At 38.8% G+C, this 17,315-nt stretch overlaps 1 protein-coding gene across 4 annotated transcripts in view; it reads right to left on the reverse strand.

Annotated features, from left to right (window-relative positions):
• Positions 1 to 599: 599 nt before the first annotated feature.
• The window catches only part of HS2ST1 (heparan sulfate 2-O-sulfotransferase 1), a 66,125-nt gene continuing 49,409 nt past the window's right edge, over positions 600 to 17,315 (reverse strand). For 2 of the 4 annotated variants that reach the window (XM_015870191.2, XM_015870192.2), the window contains 6 exons: positions 13,523 to 13,761; positions 8,760 to 8,845; positions 7,814 to 7,952; positions 6,158 to 6,255; positions 4,786 to 4,943; positions 600 to 2,909 (listed from right to left, as the gene is read on the reverse strand). In XM_015870191.2, coding sequence (XP_015725677.1) covers positions 2,683 to 2,909; positions 4,786 to 4,943; positions 6,158 to 6,255; positions 7,814 to 7,952; positions 8,760 to 8,845; positions 13,523 to 13,761 — 947 coding nt within the window. In that variant the 3' untranslated portion in view covers positions 600 to 2,682. Of the gene's footprint in view, positions 2,910 to 4,785; positions 4,944 to 6,157; positions 6,256 to 7,813; positions 7,953 to 8,759; positions 8,846 to 13,522; positions 13,762 to 16,920; positions 16,940 to 17,315 lie in introns of those variants that run through there. The other 2 variants (XM_032446364.1, XM_015870193.2) reach the window with 2 other exon arrangements.

Below are 17,315 nucleotides of genomic sequence, written 5' to 3' on the forward strand. Positions count from 1 at the left end.
ACAGAAGCAGCCTATCTGCCTCCTTTCAGTGTTCCACAGACAGCGATGCATTCAGAACACAACTAAAACGATTACATTGTACATTTGTAGCTACCATTTCTTTTTAAAAAATACTTAAGCTCATTTTCCTCCAACCTGTCAGTTCACAGCAAAGAATAGGAAGTAAATCAAATCTCTTACTATGAAAAATATATATTGCTCTTTAAAGTACAAAATAAAATGCATTTTTCTGCTGTTACTGAAGACTCCTTTCCAAAACCTTAAATCCTGGGGTGAACAAGAGAAAAAAACACCTTAAAATTGCTTATGAAATAGATTTCCATAGATTGAATAGGCTTTGCCTACTGTTTTCTTGTCAATACAGAAGTATTTGTACAAATACCTTCTTCATTACTTCGGTGAATGTTGTATATTTTCACTTAATAAACGCTCCTGTTCTCTTAAAAGGGTGCTCTTCTGAAAAATTCTGAAGACAACACAAGAAGGTAAAGAAATCCAAATTATAATGAAGGAAAACAATTTAGTCATTACATCTAAAATAGAACTATCTCTTCGTAGATAATCTTCATGGGGATTATAAATATTCCTTTAATTTTATAACAAACTTTGACTCCTCAGCTCCTTCCTGTAGCTAGGAAACACGTTTCCATGTGTGAGCACGTTCCCAAGCATGTTGGTATTATTAATGACGTCAGTAGAAAAGAACTGGAACAGGAAATCTTATACGGGGTTCACACTGTATCAACGGTAAAGCTACCAGAAGGAACTTCCCTGATTATCTGGGAGGAACAATGAGGTGTATTTTTGAAATTCAAAAAGAAAATGCAAGAAAACAAAGAAAACACAAGACGGACTTGACAGTCTCTCATTATCCTCTCTGTAAATGGACTGTTGCTTTTGGCTGCAGACACCCAGTTCACAGACCATTTTCCATTTCCTTTGTTTTCATTACAAGAACAAGCTGGCTAAAGAAACTCCACTTGGTAATTTTAAACTAAGCCTTCAGCATCATCCCTTAGGAATTAAAACTTCCACAATTCCAGCCCCCTCCTTTTTCTTTTTTTTTTACTCCTAACTTTGTCTCCTCTGTGCCTTCTCTCCTATCAAACTCCATGAAAAGCACTTTAAGAAAAGGCAGGTGTAAGATGTGTAAATACTCGTATTTCAGAAAATCCAATAGGAAACAAATTCTTATAGTCCTCCACTGCTGTTTGCTATAATGCAGTGGCCCCAAACATCTGTTCTCAAATTTCAATTTACTTGATCTACCAGGTGTTTCACATTGTTAATAACGGCAACTCACAAATTTACAATAGTCACATAAGGCAGTTACATAAATACAATTATGTCAAGTTCACTGCATCTCTCTCCACCAGACTACACATCACATTTTGCTTCTTTTCCTCTTAATATAACAAAAGGATGAAAGCTACATTTCCGTAAAGAGAATCCCTGGACAACATTCTAGTTTTAAAGTCATAGAGGTCACTGAAGTGCATTTCTGCAATATTCAACAGTTGACTCAACCAGGAAGTATATGCGATGCCTTTTTACTTTACACATAACAGAACTGGTGCAAAAAAAAAAACAAAAAAACAAAAAAACAAAAACCAACCAAACAGAAAAAAACCCCACTTCAAACTAGTTACTTTAAACCTTTTGGTCCAAATACATAAAATAAGCAGTATTTACAGCATTTTACTCCTTTTGTAAATGCAATGCTTTAAAACACATTATAAAGCACCTTAGTAAAAATATTCTACAGGTAAAAGTATTGAAGTAGTAGGAAAACCCTAACCATACCACAGCTCACTAATGGAGTCATAATATGGATTCACCAATACCTCAGCTTACAATAATTACAAAGAATCCATGGAGAAACTTGATACCGATTTTGCTATTTTTATACCACTGTGTAAGTATTGACTATAACTGCAGACAAAACCAACTTTCCTTGTGGTTTTCCCAACCTCAGTCCACCGCTTGGTGGTGGGTATAAAAAACAACAACAAACAAAACCCCACTGCTCCGATTCTTTCACTTTTTACAATGTCAGTGTGGAAATGATGTTTTAACACTAACGATTAGTCATAATTTTTTTTTAATAAAACCACAAATATAAATATGGGCAATTCCAGCGGCAGCAGCATTTCTCAGCAGAACATGATTAACTATCCCAATCCATACCGTGTGATGTGATTCACAAAAACAAAGCACAGATGTCAACCGGTTATTAACACTACTCATATAGTATACAACCAAGATTTCCATGTTGAAAGCTGGGAAAAATGACTTCCTCTTCACAGAAGTATAAATGAAAATAAACTGCTCTGAAAATTAAAAAAGAGCATTAACAGAAGCATTATTTTTTTTTTCCTTTATGTTTTCAACTAGAGCTGCTGTGTGTTAATCGCTCCAAATTAAAGTGAAGATTTCCTCAGGTAAAGGGTATTAACTCCCACTGAAAGTATTAGTTAGATAAAAGAGGTGAAGCTTTTGCTTCTGGATTACCAACACAGTCAGTCAGTATCCATTGCCCTGGAGGTGATCCACAGCCCACTCTTCTCGGACCTATAGAGAAACATCTTGGAGGTCTAACAAGCGATCTAGTTTCCACGGCTGAGGGCTAAGATGACGATGTGACCAAAGATTTAGGTCCGTATATCTAAAAGTATCGCATTCTTAGTTTGATTTAGGGTAAATCTTTTCATAGAAAAAGTTTTGAGCCAGGATATACAATTCTCCATCTTTTTCCCGAACTGCGTGTGCTCTGACAAACTGAAACTGCTCCAGTGCAAATTCATAGAACTCATTCTCCATTTTCCAGATTTCAGACTGCTGTAGCTTGGCAATAGTTTCTTTTGTGGGAAGTTTTTTCTCAGTTGTTTTCCTAAGATGAGACTTCTTTCCTAAACGCAAAATGAAAGCAATAACTTCACTTTAAAGTTCACGTGATGAAAAAATGTAAACAGCCCTTTTGTTTACAGAGTTGTACGCTCTCAGTGTGCCGATAAACTGTCCTAGAAGTGACACAACTTAATCCGGAGTTTATTGATGCAATATGAGGGACTGGAACATTGCAGTCTCTCACTAAATGTTAATGAATTTTGAATCGGTTCTTACAATTCTTTCTTCTTAGCCTAATACACCCAGCGAATGAACATTTCATTCAAGGAACAGGATTACTTCACATAATGTACTTGGAGCAAGATTAATCCTACAGAATTAATTATTTAGATGTTAATCTGGTATCAAATGTTAAGAGTTTTACAAACTGCAGAGCCAGATACTTCTCTCATTAGGGAAAGATGACAAAAGTGATGACAGTACTTTCCTTAAGAAGAACTATCTGTTGCTTTATATTAAATTCAATTATATTACATTTGCCAATACTACATAAGTTGCATGGCCAGCTCCCAGAAAGTGAGCTGCTATCTATATAACATCTCATTACAATAGGAGCACTTGGACCTTCATATCCCAATTAATCCAATGGTTTGGGGAAACAAAACAATCTTGCACTGAGAATGCTTTCATGTAGGAAGAAGAATTCACAGAGAACCTGAGCTGCAAATACTGTGCGAAGGACAGCAGTCTGTGTGCTGGCAAAAGGTGCAGAGAAAAGTCACAAAGCCAATCAAAGACGTGAAAAAGTTTCAGCAGAAGAAAGGACTCTGGTCAGAATTCTTCAGCACTTTCCCCCGCCCCCAAGATTCTTGTCAGAGAGTTGTGGCGAGTTTCTGAGCACTTTGTAAAATCCAGATGATGGAAGAAAAACTCTCCAAAGAACAAAAGCTACCCTCCAACATGCATTTCGCTCACTGCTGGGAACTGATGATAACCAATAGCGATGACTGCCATATCCTTGTCCTATTCTTACACATTTCTGCTGATGTGAGCTAATGGCTGCCTCCAGAAACCAGGTACAGAGTTTAAAGTATTCATGAGCTGTATGGATATTCAGTCTGAAGCAGAAATCCTATGATACACCCTGTATAGCAGCATTCAGGGTTCTCCACAAAACTTATTGTTTCTGAATACGATGTATAGAATTTTTCATGTTAACTTTCCACAGTTTACGTGATACTGCTTTGCTCTCTGTGTCCTGGTATTAACTAAATTATCCAGAGGCAGCCTTCAAAACTTCTTCTGCATTATCAGTAACTGATTTAAAAATGCTTGAGCTAAAGAGAAATTACTTCAGTTTTTGAAATTGCTGCAATGAAGCAAATTTAAGGAAACCACTTGAAGAAAAAACATCTGGTTTTGTGTTTAAAATTCATTTTCCTTCCACTTCGTTACTTGAAGATCTGAATTTTCATTCTGAACACAGGTGCGTTTTTGTTGTTGCTGTTTCTGAAATGAAAACCCATCTAGAACAAAACTCACCTTGCACTGTTAACTAGGTTGAACCAAGAACAGAACTTCAACAGGGCTTCCTAGGAAACAAAAACCTTCCACTACCAACCACTTCACATAACTGAAACCCTAGCGAGACCCTTCAGAAGTGTTCTGACAAACACCTGCCCCAATTTCCTAAGTATGTAATTTGAGTGTCTGTGATTTGCAAACGTGGCACACCTGATGCAAGTGCTTTTACCCCAATCTCAGTGTTACAAATTGTATAAGACAGAGTTTTCGTTACAGAGTTCCTCTCTTCTGTGGAACATCGTTCAACTGGCAAACTTCATGGACTTTTAAAACTATTCATGTTGATTTAAATAATTCACATTTTCAACAGTGATAAGAGGATGAAAGGGATGTAGAAATCAACCATTTAAATACCTGTCCTGTACAGTTCTGTGGCACCCCTGAAGAACCGGGGCAAAGCTGCCTCCAATAACATGATGAAATCTTCAAGCTCTTCAGTAACTCCCACAAGGAAGTATTCATTAATCAGGTTGTACTTGGCTTGTTCCAAAGCCCATCTGCTTCCCACATTCCTAAAATGGCAGAGCACAATTATAACAAGTTCTGCTGTAAGCCAACAATCCTTGTTCCCTAGATGACGTTTAGTTCATAACAGGACATTTGTATAAAAAAAAGGCAAGATATAACTATTTCTACCTTTACTTCCTTTCCCCATTTCTATTATCTGTGCTTGCATCTAAAGTCTCACAATGTATGGTATGTGGTTACCGTCTCTATTACTGCAATTTTTAGTGGATTTGCATTTTCTTCACTTTCATATTAGATACCACAAACCATTCTGGTAAGAATCCACCTTCCCTCTCACATTTTATAAGTTTAATTGTGTACTAGAAAGTCACTGTAGTTAAGGGGAAGACTTCTCTATTGAGCAACAAAGAGAAACTGAACTAACACTTTCACCTTTCCGGGGTGAAAAATACAGGCTCAGACTTCCTTCTTTCTTTCCCTGTTTGTCCACCTGTCTGACCAACAGGCACTGAGGAATAATTTCCCACTTGCTTTGCTTCTACTAGATTCATTCCATTTGGATGAATGGTACCTGTGATAGATAAATAATTCTCCTTGTTTTCACTCAGAATCCTTCAAATCACTTTCATGTTGGTTTTGTTTTTTCATATATTACTATTTTCTCCATTACATAGTTCTAAAATGCAACTATTTCACATGAGAAAGCAACTTTCTAATTTTGGTTGCTAAACAGTTCTTTAAAGTCTGGGCCATTGTTATAAAATATCTGCATTGACAGATGGACGCTATTTGCTTTTCTTTCAGTCTTTGCTGTGTAACATTGACTGCAGGATGCCTGGTAGAGGTTTAAGCAGATAAGTTTATCCAGAACTCAAATACTTCATCCTCCACAAAGACTTTGGGAGCTGGAACTAAGTATCCACATTCAGAAAGACAGGTACCGTAGCCTGATAGAACTGAAAAATTTAAAGACCCCACTTCTAAAAAAAAATAATAGTTTAAAAAAATGAAATCAATTGTTTTTCTCCAGTGCACGGCATTCTAATGTACTGCTTTAAGTACTGCATTCAGTACTGCTTCAGTAAAACGCTTTTTAAAGTGCCTTTGGAAGAAAATACATCAGTAAAGGACCTTGTGTGCTAAACTCCATCCAGTCCTTCATGCTTTCCCCAACAACTGTGCTACACATTCAGACTTGTTAAAATTGTTTTTGAGTGATGACAAACACAACTAACTTAAGCCATATTTATCTCCCTACCAGCACTCAGAGCTGTGGCCACAGAAGAATGGAATTTGAAGCCAAAGTTTCTCTGGAGCACAGTCTGAACCTCCAGCTGCCACACATTCATCAAAGGTCTGAAACAGAGACAACACAGAGCTTAGTGAGTATCAAGCCTCCCAGCCTTGTTAGTTGCTAGATGTACTGGGGATTGAAAAAACACAAGATATGCAAAAGAAAAAGCAAACTAATATTTTCAAGTTTTGCTCATACAGCATTTTACTGGGAGGACAAAATTAAAATAGTATTTGGGAAACCTTTTATAAATTGAATGTTACTTGTGCCTCTCACACAGGCTGTATACCAAAACAAGCAAAAACAGGCATCAAGTGCTGGTATTGCCATTTTTCCATTGCGAGAGAATTTATTACAAGTACAGTGTCAAATATCACCAGGACATGTGTGATACTGGAACAGCTGGATCTTCAGAGCACAGAACACCGCGCCATTTGTGCTTTATATTAAAGTATGGTTGATTACATTTTAAACATTATGACAAAGAACTAATCAGAAGTGAAGGAAAGTTGTTCGCTGGGTAACTGAACATTCCAAACAAGAGCGCTGTACGTGGGCAGGCAGCTGGAGCAACACAGAGTTCCAATCACAGTAATGCAGCTACAATAAAAACTCCGTTAGCACTGTAAAGAATGTCTGAGTACTTTATTCAGTCAGCATAAAAAATAACATCACACAATATTATTAATCAAGATGTGAGCTATTTACCTGATGATTGTTTAACTTAATAACAAGTAAGCAGTCACATAGTTTTTAGATTTTTTTTTTTTCTGTGCAATTACAAATTACTATTCAAACCAGGAAAGTAAAACTGCATTTATTTAATTCTTCCATCTCAGAACAAGAACAGCGTCCTTTGCTTTTCTTTTGAGGTAAAGATCTCGAAGTCATGTGAAAAATGTAAGGATACCATGCAAAACAGGGATTAACCTGTGGTATCTTGTTCTGGACTGTGCTCAGAGTATCAAACAGCTGAAACGTGTCACACATCACAGATGAAGACACAGTTTGACTGGGAAAACAGGACATTTGTATGCATTCACTACAAGAGTCCTCCAGAGAAATTCTGGCCTGATTCACCATTATAAATTTATAGCATCAATGTTACCTAAAAATTAAATTGTTTAAATGCATCTCCTGACTCAAAAATGTACATAATAAATATGAACCGGCCCCAGTCAAAAGAATAGCTTCCTCACTTATACCTAGAGGATATTTTATAGTTAGAATGTGTAAGAGAAAGCAAATAGTTTTTTAACTGGGATGATACAGAAGCTCCCTTCCTCACTTCCTCCTCCATACATACCTCGACTGCTCCATCCAGAAACTTTAAGTAATACTTTACAGCCTCTGTTCTTGGAGCCGAGCAAACTATAACTTTCCAAGTGCAGAGGTACAAAAAGGAAGTTAAGAACTCCTGCACACACGGATGGTGTGGTACAGATGGGGAAGGCTAAACGTAGAACAAATATAGTGCCAGAAGGGGGCGCCAAAGGCCCGGGGACGGGGGAGCAGCGCGGCGGTCACGGGCTGCGACAGGAGCCGTGATCAGCTGCTATTTCCTACATTGCTTTATGTTGTCTTAGGTCAGAATACCGTGTGTAACAACGTGTACTTTACCTTCTTATCCCCTTGTTTTCTCCTTCGTAGTCCTGGTCTGTAATCGTCTCCGAAGCGCAGAAAGTAATAATAAGAAACTAGTCGTTCTATGGGATCTCTTATGACGTTTATGTAAATGGGTTTCTTTTTAACACCAAATCTAAAGTAGAAGAGGAAAAATAATGTCTTTTAAAGGAGTAATCAAAACTTCTTAGGAGTCAGCCTCTACAACACAACAGAAATCTATCTACAGAGCAGATGCTGGCGAGAGGAAGCTTAGTGCTCGATCCTCCCACCCCCAGGGTAGGACATGGATGTGAAAGTCCATTCAATTTCAGTTCTCAGTGATCCTTTTTAAAATTTATTTAATGAAACAAAATGGAAACATTTCTGCACAACAGACACTCAGCATTTGCACAGCTATCTCGACTCTAGAAATACCTCCGTTAATCTAGCAGTTATATATTTGTCAATAACAAGTAGACAGACATTTGGTACTGAACTCCTGCCTCCTGCTGCTGCCCTGCCAACACACACTCTGCAGTGAGGAAGGGCCCTCCTGGCCGGGCTCCAGCTGGAAAAGCTGCAAACTCTTGGCAGCAGAGAGACAACTCTGAGCCCACCCGCTACCAGGGCTGATTCTGTACGGCTCTGCTTATTGAATACGAGCTTAAGGCAGTGTCTGTAGTCATACTGATTTCTCTATCATCAAAGCTATTTTTTTCCCCCTCAGACATCTACCTAAGCTAATTTTGATTTACTGTGGCACCAAGTAGAAACTTGATGAAATGAGTCGGTAAGCTCCCGGGACACGTGAGAAAGACGAGGCACCTGAGAACATCCCAACTAACTACCGCTCATCCTGGGAAATTCAACACTTGTACGATTTCCATCGCTAGAGGGCAGCAATATCCCAGGCGGAGCCAAACGGCCGCACTATTCCACAGACAAATTAGCAGCAACATACTTTGCAAAGTCCAAATAAGATACATGTCCGTGGTAAAATCCCGGTTTCATTTCCTTCCAGGAAGTCACGTTCTTCACAAATCGAACCTGTAAGAGCAGAGAGCAGAATTTCTGTGCAGCTGGAACACATTAAGCAACACCAAACACAGTTGGGGTACCTTGTTATTTTAAGTAAAAGCTTGCAATGCATTGGAAGAAAAGCCTAATAAACAAACTTTGAATATTATGAAATAATTTGTGCCAAAGTTCAACTCATCTGCAAGCAGAACTATGACTCATTGTAGGTAATCCCAACTTGATGACCTGAAACTCAGCAAAAGCAGCATACAGCCAGCAGAAGAGCAATTCAATAAATACTGTAACAAAATTAACAATGCCAACAAATGTTTGTCAGTCTCTCTTATTTGCAATTTGAAAGGAATGCAGAATTGTGTTGGCTGTAAGCATAAATACAAGTAGATCTTTGCTGGAATTGTCTGGTCTGTATTCAGATCCCCAAGTAACAGAACCCTGAACAAATGGGTATCAGTTTCTAATAACACACTGCACTCTTCGCAGTGCACAAGTTTCACAGTCTGTGGCATTTCACAATTTAAACCATATACTGCACATGAAAAACAGCGGTAAATCTATCTGAAGAGCACTGCACAACATTATACAGTGTTGTTTCATAAATGGCACTGACTTTCTGCCTTGTTTTGTCTGCAGCACGTATGATAACCAGCTAAGCCAGTTTGAATTCACGTGAACTCCCTGTGCTGCTACTGAAACAAACCCTGCTTTCATTGATGACACCTTTCTAAGACTAAAGACGATATTTTTAATGGAGAGCCTCAAGAAGCTTTTTCAATGGAAAGTACATATTATCCTCTCCATCCCCCCCCCCCCGTCCCCAGTCCCCAAAATATCATAGTTAGTTGCTACAACTCCACACAATAATCAGTTATATTATGGATTTTGTATAATCTGTCATGCAAATAATAGCACTCATTTTAATTATGCTTCCATGAGCAAGTTTTCTGACACACAGGATAGGTTTCAGTTCGTACCAGGCACAGGAAAATGTTAACTGCAAATTCCCAAGGGTCACTTGTGTCTTAGACCTTCATCCTACCATCTGGTATGTTACCTTATATGTGCCAGTAAACCTTCTTTAAAAAACAAAACACATTTGCCTTAGGATGTCTTTGTTAAGGAAATACTTTTTTATGATCACAGAGCAGGGTTATTGCAGAAGAAATTACAATTTCTGTAGTATAACAAGAGACCCAAGCGGATGTTCTAGCCTTTTATTAGCTTGAGCACTAATGCCAGCACAGCTAACAGTAAAGCTAGGAAGGTTTTATGTGACATTTACATCTGCCTTAAGATACAGATGAGCAACACACAGTGCCCCTGAGAATGCAAGTTTTCATCAACACCTATATGTAGCCTGGAGCGTTTTCCCTTTCCCATACTTTGCAGCCTTCCAGAAGTCAGAACTGTTCCAGGCCACAGCCTAATGAGTCTAGATTCACACATTTTTAGGGCAGAGATAAATACAGCTTGCTGATTCTTGCTGTTAAATATGACAAATTTTATTTTCCTTTTCAGGGCTCAGCAGATACTGCAGCTTTCAAGAGACTGAGCCCAACTGAATAAAATTGGAGGTTACTTTAAAGTTCAGATAGATGTGAGTGGAATTCCTGTGAAGCTGTTTCATGGAGCTTTTGTAAAATCAGCTACAAAGTTGCTTCACAGCTTTTAGTAAGTGAGAAATCGGCTGAGCTTCACTGAATTAAAAAGCCAGATCAAAAGTACTCTGGGGGCGTAAGATGCCCTGAAAGGTAAGTTAAATGCATTCAGTTTCCAGGATGATAAGAATTCAAAGCAAGTCCCACTGAGAAAGAAAAACAACAACAACAAAAAAAAACCAGCATACTTGGTCTGAGCAAAAAGCCAAATGAAATCTGCAGTCAGTCCAAAGCGCTGTTGTAAACCATCACCTCTGCCCACCAATTGTTTCCATCAGTTGATCATATCTATAGACTGACACACACACCCACCCTGAACACCTTACCTATGGCCTGGTGTCACGTGGATCTTTGGATACTACAAGGAACCTGATTTAGATTTCAAGACCAGAAATGACAGGATTGGTGAACTGGAATCCTTCTGGGAAGGCACTGGTTGTTATAGCTTGGAGAGCTAAGCTACTTGCAGTTACCTCTGAAGCAGAGGGTCAGGAACGCTGGAGAGATGCCAGCAGCGCAGCTTTGGCTGAATGCCATGAAAAACGACAAGATCAAGGCAAGGGCAGCTGAGGAGCAGTTCTATGAGATGCTGAAGACAGGAGCTGAACAACCCCAGCCATAGTAAAAAACCAGGATACCTCTCTGGCACAAATAGCTCTTCTTAAGAAGGAAAAAACTACACCTGGCACATGTACAGCAGTAGTCAGTGGTGTGCACCAGCCCATTCTTAGATGCTCAGCACCTGATATTTCACAGCACAGTATTTCCACTTCTAACAGACTGACTTTCTGTTCCACTTCTGACAGTCGTTGAAACCGTCACCACTAAAGGAAATACGTATTACTATAGTCAGTACAAATGCGCTATCTTCTGAGAGGACACCATTTTAGAATACATCAGGAAGTAAGATTGTGTGTTTGCAGCTTGCCCTGTTGAGAAAATTGGGGAGAAACTGCAGGAGACAAAATCCTGGAGAACTACGAGCAGCATGTTGAATTAGTGGAATGTGGGATAATTCTACCATGTTTTTTGTATGTTCACAACTACAGCACCAAAAAAAAAGTGTGTCCCCATACTTTTCTGATAATATATCAACAATACATGCTGCAAAACAGAAAAGTAGTTTCATTTTAAATCTATTAGATGACACTTTACCATATAACAAAGAAGCAGAACTTTGTGTGGCTGTCATGACACCCAGTTAACCATAAAAAAACTTGTTACGGACAAAAGCTATCAGTACTGAAACATGCAAGCAAAAAATTCCAATTACTTTGTTTTATTGAATGCAGGTCAGAAATGCAAACATGGCGCTGAGCTTGCTGCAAAGGAAAAGCCCAGCCTATGGTAAAAGGGGCAGATCCCAGGATCTGGCTTTCAGACAAGCCGCAAGAAAGGAGCACTGCTGGGAAAAGTTCCACCTGAAACTAAAATGGATGTGTTAGGGACTTTTGGGAGACTACCACAAAGTAGATACAGTTTATATTTGGAGTGAATTTTAAGTAGTCATTTATCCCAGATTGCATTTAAGCAGTAAAGGTTCCACATATGGGCAAAGAACTTTAAATCTGTAACAGAACTAGAATAGTTTGGAAAAAGCACTGCAGAAATACCATATACCAGAAGGTTTACTATTTTACTCATTTATTTATGTCAGCCTAAAATAGTCTTCACCTTGCTCTAGGAGATACTTGTTTTAACAAACAGTATCACCATTAAATACAGTTCTGCCCTTCTACTGGGTCTCCATATTTCACTACTGGCACACACACCTAATAACTCAACCCAGTGGTACCGATGACCATAGTATATGAACTCTGCACTTGGGGCACAGGTCTTAAGCACTTGCTCTAAACAGTGGGAGTGATGACTGCCAGATTTAATCACAATATCACCTGCATACTTCAGGAAAAATAATTCACAACAGCAAGAACCCAACAGTGACACAATCCCACCACCACAAAACAGGTGCCCATTCTTACCCCAACCACAGTCTGTGCTCCTGTGCTCATATCCCGACTTCACTCTTTCTCCCCCATATGGAACAGAGTGGAGGGCCCATTGCCATCTGCTTCCCCCCTCCTCCAGACTACAGCAGCTGTTCCAAGTACTCCAGCCTGTAGGCATGCACTTAAAGGAGCTGGAAGCTTCAGTGCTGACATGCTGCAATGCAGAACAGCTCCTGCTGCCACTGCATATCAACTTAAGGCTATCAGCACATGATGGCCAACACATACTGAGTGTTTGGCAACATCTGCTTTATGGACAGGGACAAGGATAGTGATATTTCAGACCTTTGACTTAGTTTCCCTGCATGTGCAGTCATGATGAACAAGGAAATATTTTAAAATATAAAAAACAAACAAACAAACAAACTCCCCACCCCATGTTCAAGATAAACACAGCATTCATCCCTTCCATCATAATCATTTTTAATTACTCATAATCCATAGCAGCAGTAGCTATGATCAATTCCAACCTGAGACTGTCGCAAGTTTAGATTAGAGCTCAAAGCGAGTATGAAGTGACCCATTTACAGTGTCTTTTCACAGCCACATCTTCCTTCTTGTGTTTTGTCACCTGTGAGACCTGACCAGACCTGATCAGAGAAGCAGTGCAGCCCTGATGGCACAGCACCTGCACTACGCAGAGGCGTGCACTTAAGACTACGTGCACTGCAGATGGAGATGACAGGCAAATATTATTAAAGAGCCAAAAGGCAGACAATGCAGTAATGCACTACATACACAGCTATAAAAACAAAGGTCAAGACTTCCACAGCTATGTTTCTTTTTAGCTTAGCTTTTCTCCTATAAACAGGTACTTACCACCTCCAACGGCACAGCAAATATCTAAACCTAATATTTAATTATCTACAAAAAACTAAAAATAAATGTGTTCAACTCCATTTGCATTGGAAAACATGACAAAGTTGATTCCATTAGATCGTGTATGTTTACAATAGCTAAAAAAGTTTTCCATGCTTTCCACCTGCTTAAAAAAACCAGTCCAATCAACTGCAGCTGCTTACCTGATCTTGCAGAGACATAACAGGATTGTTTTTGGTTGTATTGATATGTAGAACATGGTATCTGTTCTTTGCACAAAGATCATAGGCAATATTTGTGAAAGATGTGCTGGCAGTCTTAGGTACTCTATTGTAAATAATAACCACATCATCTTCTTCATCCAGTGTCACATCTTGTCGGGGGCCATCTGCTGTATGACGCTGTTCTATCTCTCTGACTTCATGTCTTGCAATAGCCCTTTCTGTAAAGGATGACAAATACAAAGTCTCAATATAAAGATTGACGGTTTTGAACTTCAAACCTTAGAAGGCAAATAACACTGTGAAAAGCAATGCTGCCCCAGCAGTAAAGGAAACACGCACTGTTATATGTATTTCTGACGCATTTAATGTGAGAAATCTATAAAATATACAAAAGATAAAAAGTGAGTTAGTCTGACAGCCTGGAAAACAACATGCTTGGGGAATGCATCCCATATTCTGTGATTCATGTAAAAGCTACTGCAAGCCAACACCTTTAATGTCTGCTATGTGCTATCAAGACAGTTCCATCACAAAGGATCTCAAACAGTTTCTATAACATACCCACTATTTAAAAACTATAACAAAAGAAGCAACTCAAGCAACCTGGATAAATTTTCCAAAACCAGCAGAACACCAGCACTACAGATTGGGTCAATTAACTGTAAAAAGGAGCTGGAATTCAGATCAAACCGATGTTTTTTGATAGTCTAATTAACATGAGCCCCAAGTGCAAAGCTTTACAATAAACTGTTTCCAAAATTTCCACTGGCTTTACTTCACTGATGTCAAGTTCACAGATGCTTATGAAACATCAAAGAGAAAAGTGATCTCAGTACTGAAGTACACCAAATATTGGACAAGGGAAAAACATGTAAAAAGCAAATTATGGCAAAGTGAGTGTACTACAAATTAACCTTTCATACAAAGAGTGACACTGAGTAACTGAACTCTGCTTCAAGTGCTAAAAATCTATTTGTGAAAAAAAAGCTATTAAAGGTGTTTTTTTTTTTCTGCTGCTGAATATTAAATACTTTGTGCTGATTCAGACACAGCTTTGCTGTGACCTAGGCAAGCATATACTGCAATATGCTTTGTTATACAGATATCGAAGCAACTTCCCTGATTTACTTATTGTGATACTGCTTTTAATAAATGCATTCCAGAAAATCTGTATAGGCCAGCAGCACAGACCAAGGTCCATACCACAAACATAACATGTAATCCCCAGTATTATATTCCTATCCATGGTTCAGCTCTTCTGAATGACACACTTTGCTGCAGCAGCTACCAGTCTTTACTTCCCTTGCTTTTCGTAACTCAGCTCCTTGTGTTTTCTTTCACCATGTCTCTTTAATTACAACATGAAATCACTTTAAAACAGAAGCTTTAAGCTGTGAAAACCACTACCCTATAATTCCACATAAGTTGTCTTCAACCACAAACTTCCATCTGCCTGAAACACTTCAAAGCTTAAGCCTCTTCATATGCTTGTCTCTCACACCCCATAACTAAGTCACACCGGCATGAAAATGTTTGTAGAAAATGCTTATTGAGCATCTCTGAATTTTCTATACGACATCTGTTGCCCCACACTACACCACTCACGGTTTTTACTCCTTCCTTTTTCATTTGCTACCTCTCTCTCATCACTGCAGGGAAACCTCCAGTTTTGGAAAGATGAGGCAACAGACCAGGCTTTGATCTCACTGAAGATGGCTACCACAAGAAGTAAGAGGCAGCTCCTCTCTGTACCAGTAACTGTTAAGAGGTTTGGTAGGGAGATGTTACCGAGCTGCATGGCTGCCCAAGCGCTGTGTGGATATATCTGCCGCCTAGAAAGGCAGAAATGAAACATTTTCTGGAGTCGAAAACAGAAATGAAATCTCATCCAGACAACTGCAGAGAAGTGCACTGCTGATAAGGCTCTGGGTGCCAAGGAGAACTTCCAGTTTTACATGCAATACATTTTATACATAGAAAGCCAAAAGATGCAAAAAATTGACACGATAAATTTTCCTCTATTGAAATATCTGAAATCTCAACTCAAGAATTAGTGTGATAAGTGAACTGTAAAAGCTATGCATAAAGACAAGGAAGTCATGATTAGACACAGTTAGCAAAAAGGCTATTGCATGCAATCATCTTAAGCTTCATATTAATGAGAGGTGAAAACAAGAACCAAAGGAAGAAGAATTTCCACAAATACTAAGTGCACAGTGGTATTATCAAAAAAATAAAAAAGGTAGTTTTAAACTTCCAACTAGCAAGAAAACTCATCTTTATGGTGAAGAACAGGAATTGCCTGTTTGATAAAATCAAAGGCAGAGATGAAACACAGGATACAAACTGCCAAAGGGGCATGGGAGGCTCGAGGCAGCAAGAAGCAGATGAGACACCAGAAAGCATCTGCCTGACTGTCCATCCCAATGGTCCATCATGCTGCAGCCTGTTATTAATAATGGAAAGAAGAAAGCCGCACATTTTGTAAAAACAGGTGGGTTTTTCTTTCCAGTTATGAAAACTGGTAGCGGTTTTTTCTATGAAGTCAGGAAGCTTTTTTGCTACATTCTGAAATCATGGCTTACTTGTTAAAATGGCACACATTTCATCTACATCAGTAAATAGGGGTGTGGGAAGAGATCTAGAAATGGTAACACACAGCTCAGAATAGTCTTTGGGCAAACTATATTAATCGGGAGTTAGAGAAATTAAAGCAGTTAACCAAATGTACATCAGATCCTTGTTTGCTCTACTGTCACCCTGTAACAGTTGAAAATGAACAATGCTTAAGTGTTTTAGAAATATGGTAGAAAACAAGATGCATTCTTTAACAACTTATTCCTTGAGGAAGAAGATGCTAAGTATTTATTAAATACCTTTCATTTACCAGAAATCTCCTTATATTACAACCATGCAAATTTAACTTTGATTTTGCAAGCTTGTCTATGTAGGGTTAGATCAGTTCCACCAAAATCAATTTTTAGAAAAAATCAGGTTTGGCCATTTATTTTCTATCAGAAAACCAGTGGACAAAATGATGTTCTCTAATCTCATTGCTTTCATCGTATTCTATTTAAAACTGACTTCATAAGAAAAACAGCTAGGCAGAGTTACGCAAAGAGTCAAATGCTTAAACTGGGTTAAGACTGCCATCCCTAAGTTCTACACTAGTTTTCTGCATTTATTAAAAAAGATAAATGGCACCTCAGCGAGTGATACCTTGAATACAAGACAGATTTTCATAGTAATATAATGCATGATTGTACAATTAACAAATGTACAGTTAGAAGAGTGGCATGGTTAGGATGGTATTTTACAGGTTTATAGTTAGAAAGAGTATGATGGTGGAAAGAGACAACCAAAACTAAAATGCTTACCCATGTCCCAGGCTCACAGTAGAAAACTCCAAAAGGAGGGATCTCAAAAAAAAAAAGATCCTTCCCCAGTGGCAGTCAGCCCTCAAATGGGGTCTAGAAGAGGTGGAGCCTGGCTCCACCCCTTCCAGTCACACAGCTGAATTGCCTTCACCCGTGCTCACAGGGCTGACTCACTCAGTGCTTGCCTCAGGTGGTCAATAAGAGGTCCAGGCCGTGACTCAACAGCTCCCATACAATGATAATTTCAAGGCACAAAATATTCTGTTTTATCTTGATGAGTTATTTTATTACTGCCTCTTTAGGATCACTGAAATAATATCATTTCTGTAGTGTGCTGGAAAGTGCTGTTCCATCATCAACTGTCCCTACATGCAAACTTTCTTCCATTTCATAGA

The sequence above is a fragment of the Coturnix japonica genome, chromosome 8, assembly GCF_001577835.2.
Source record: "Coturnix japonica isolate 7356 chromosome 8, Coturnix japonica 2.1, whole genome shotgun sequence".
NCBI lineage: Eukaryota > Metazoa > Chordata > Aves > Galliformes > Phasianidae > Coturnix > Coturnix japonica.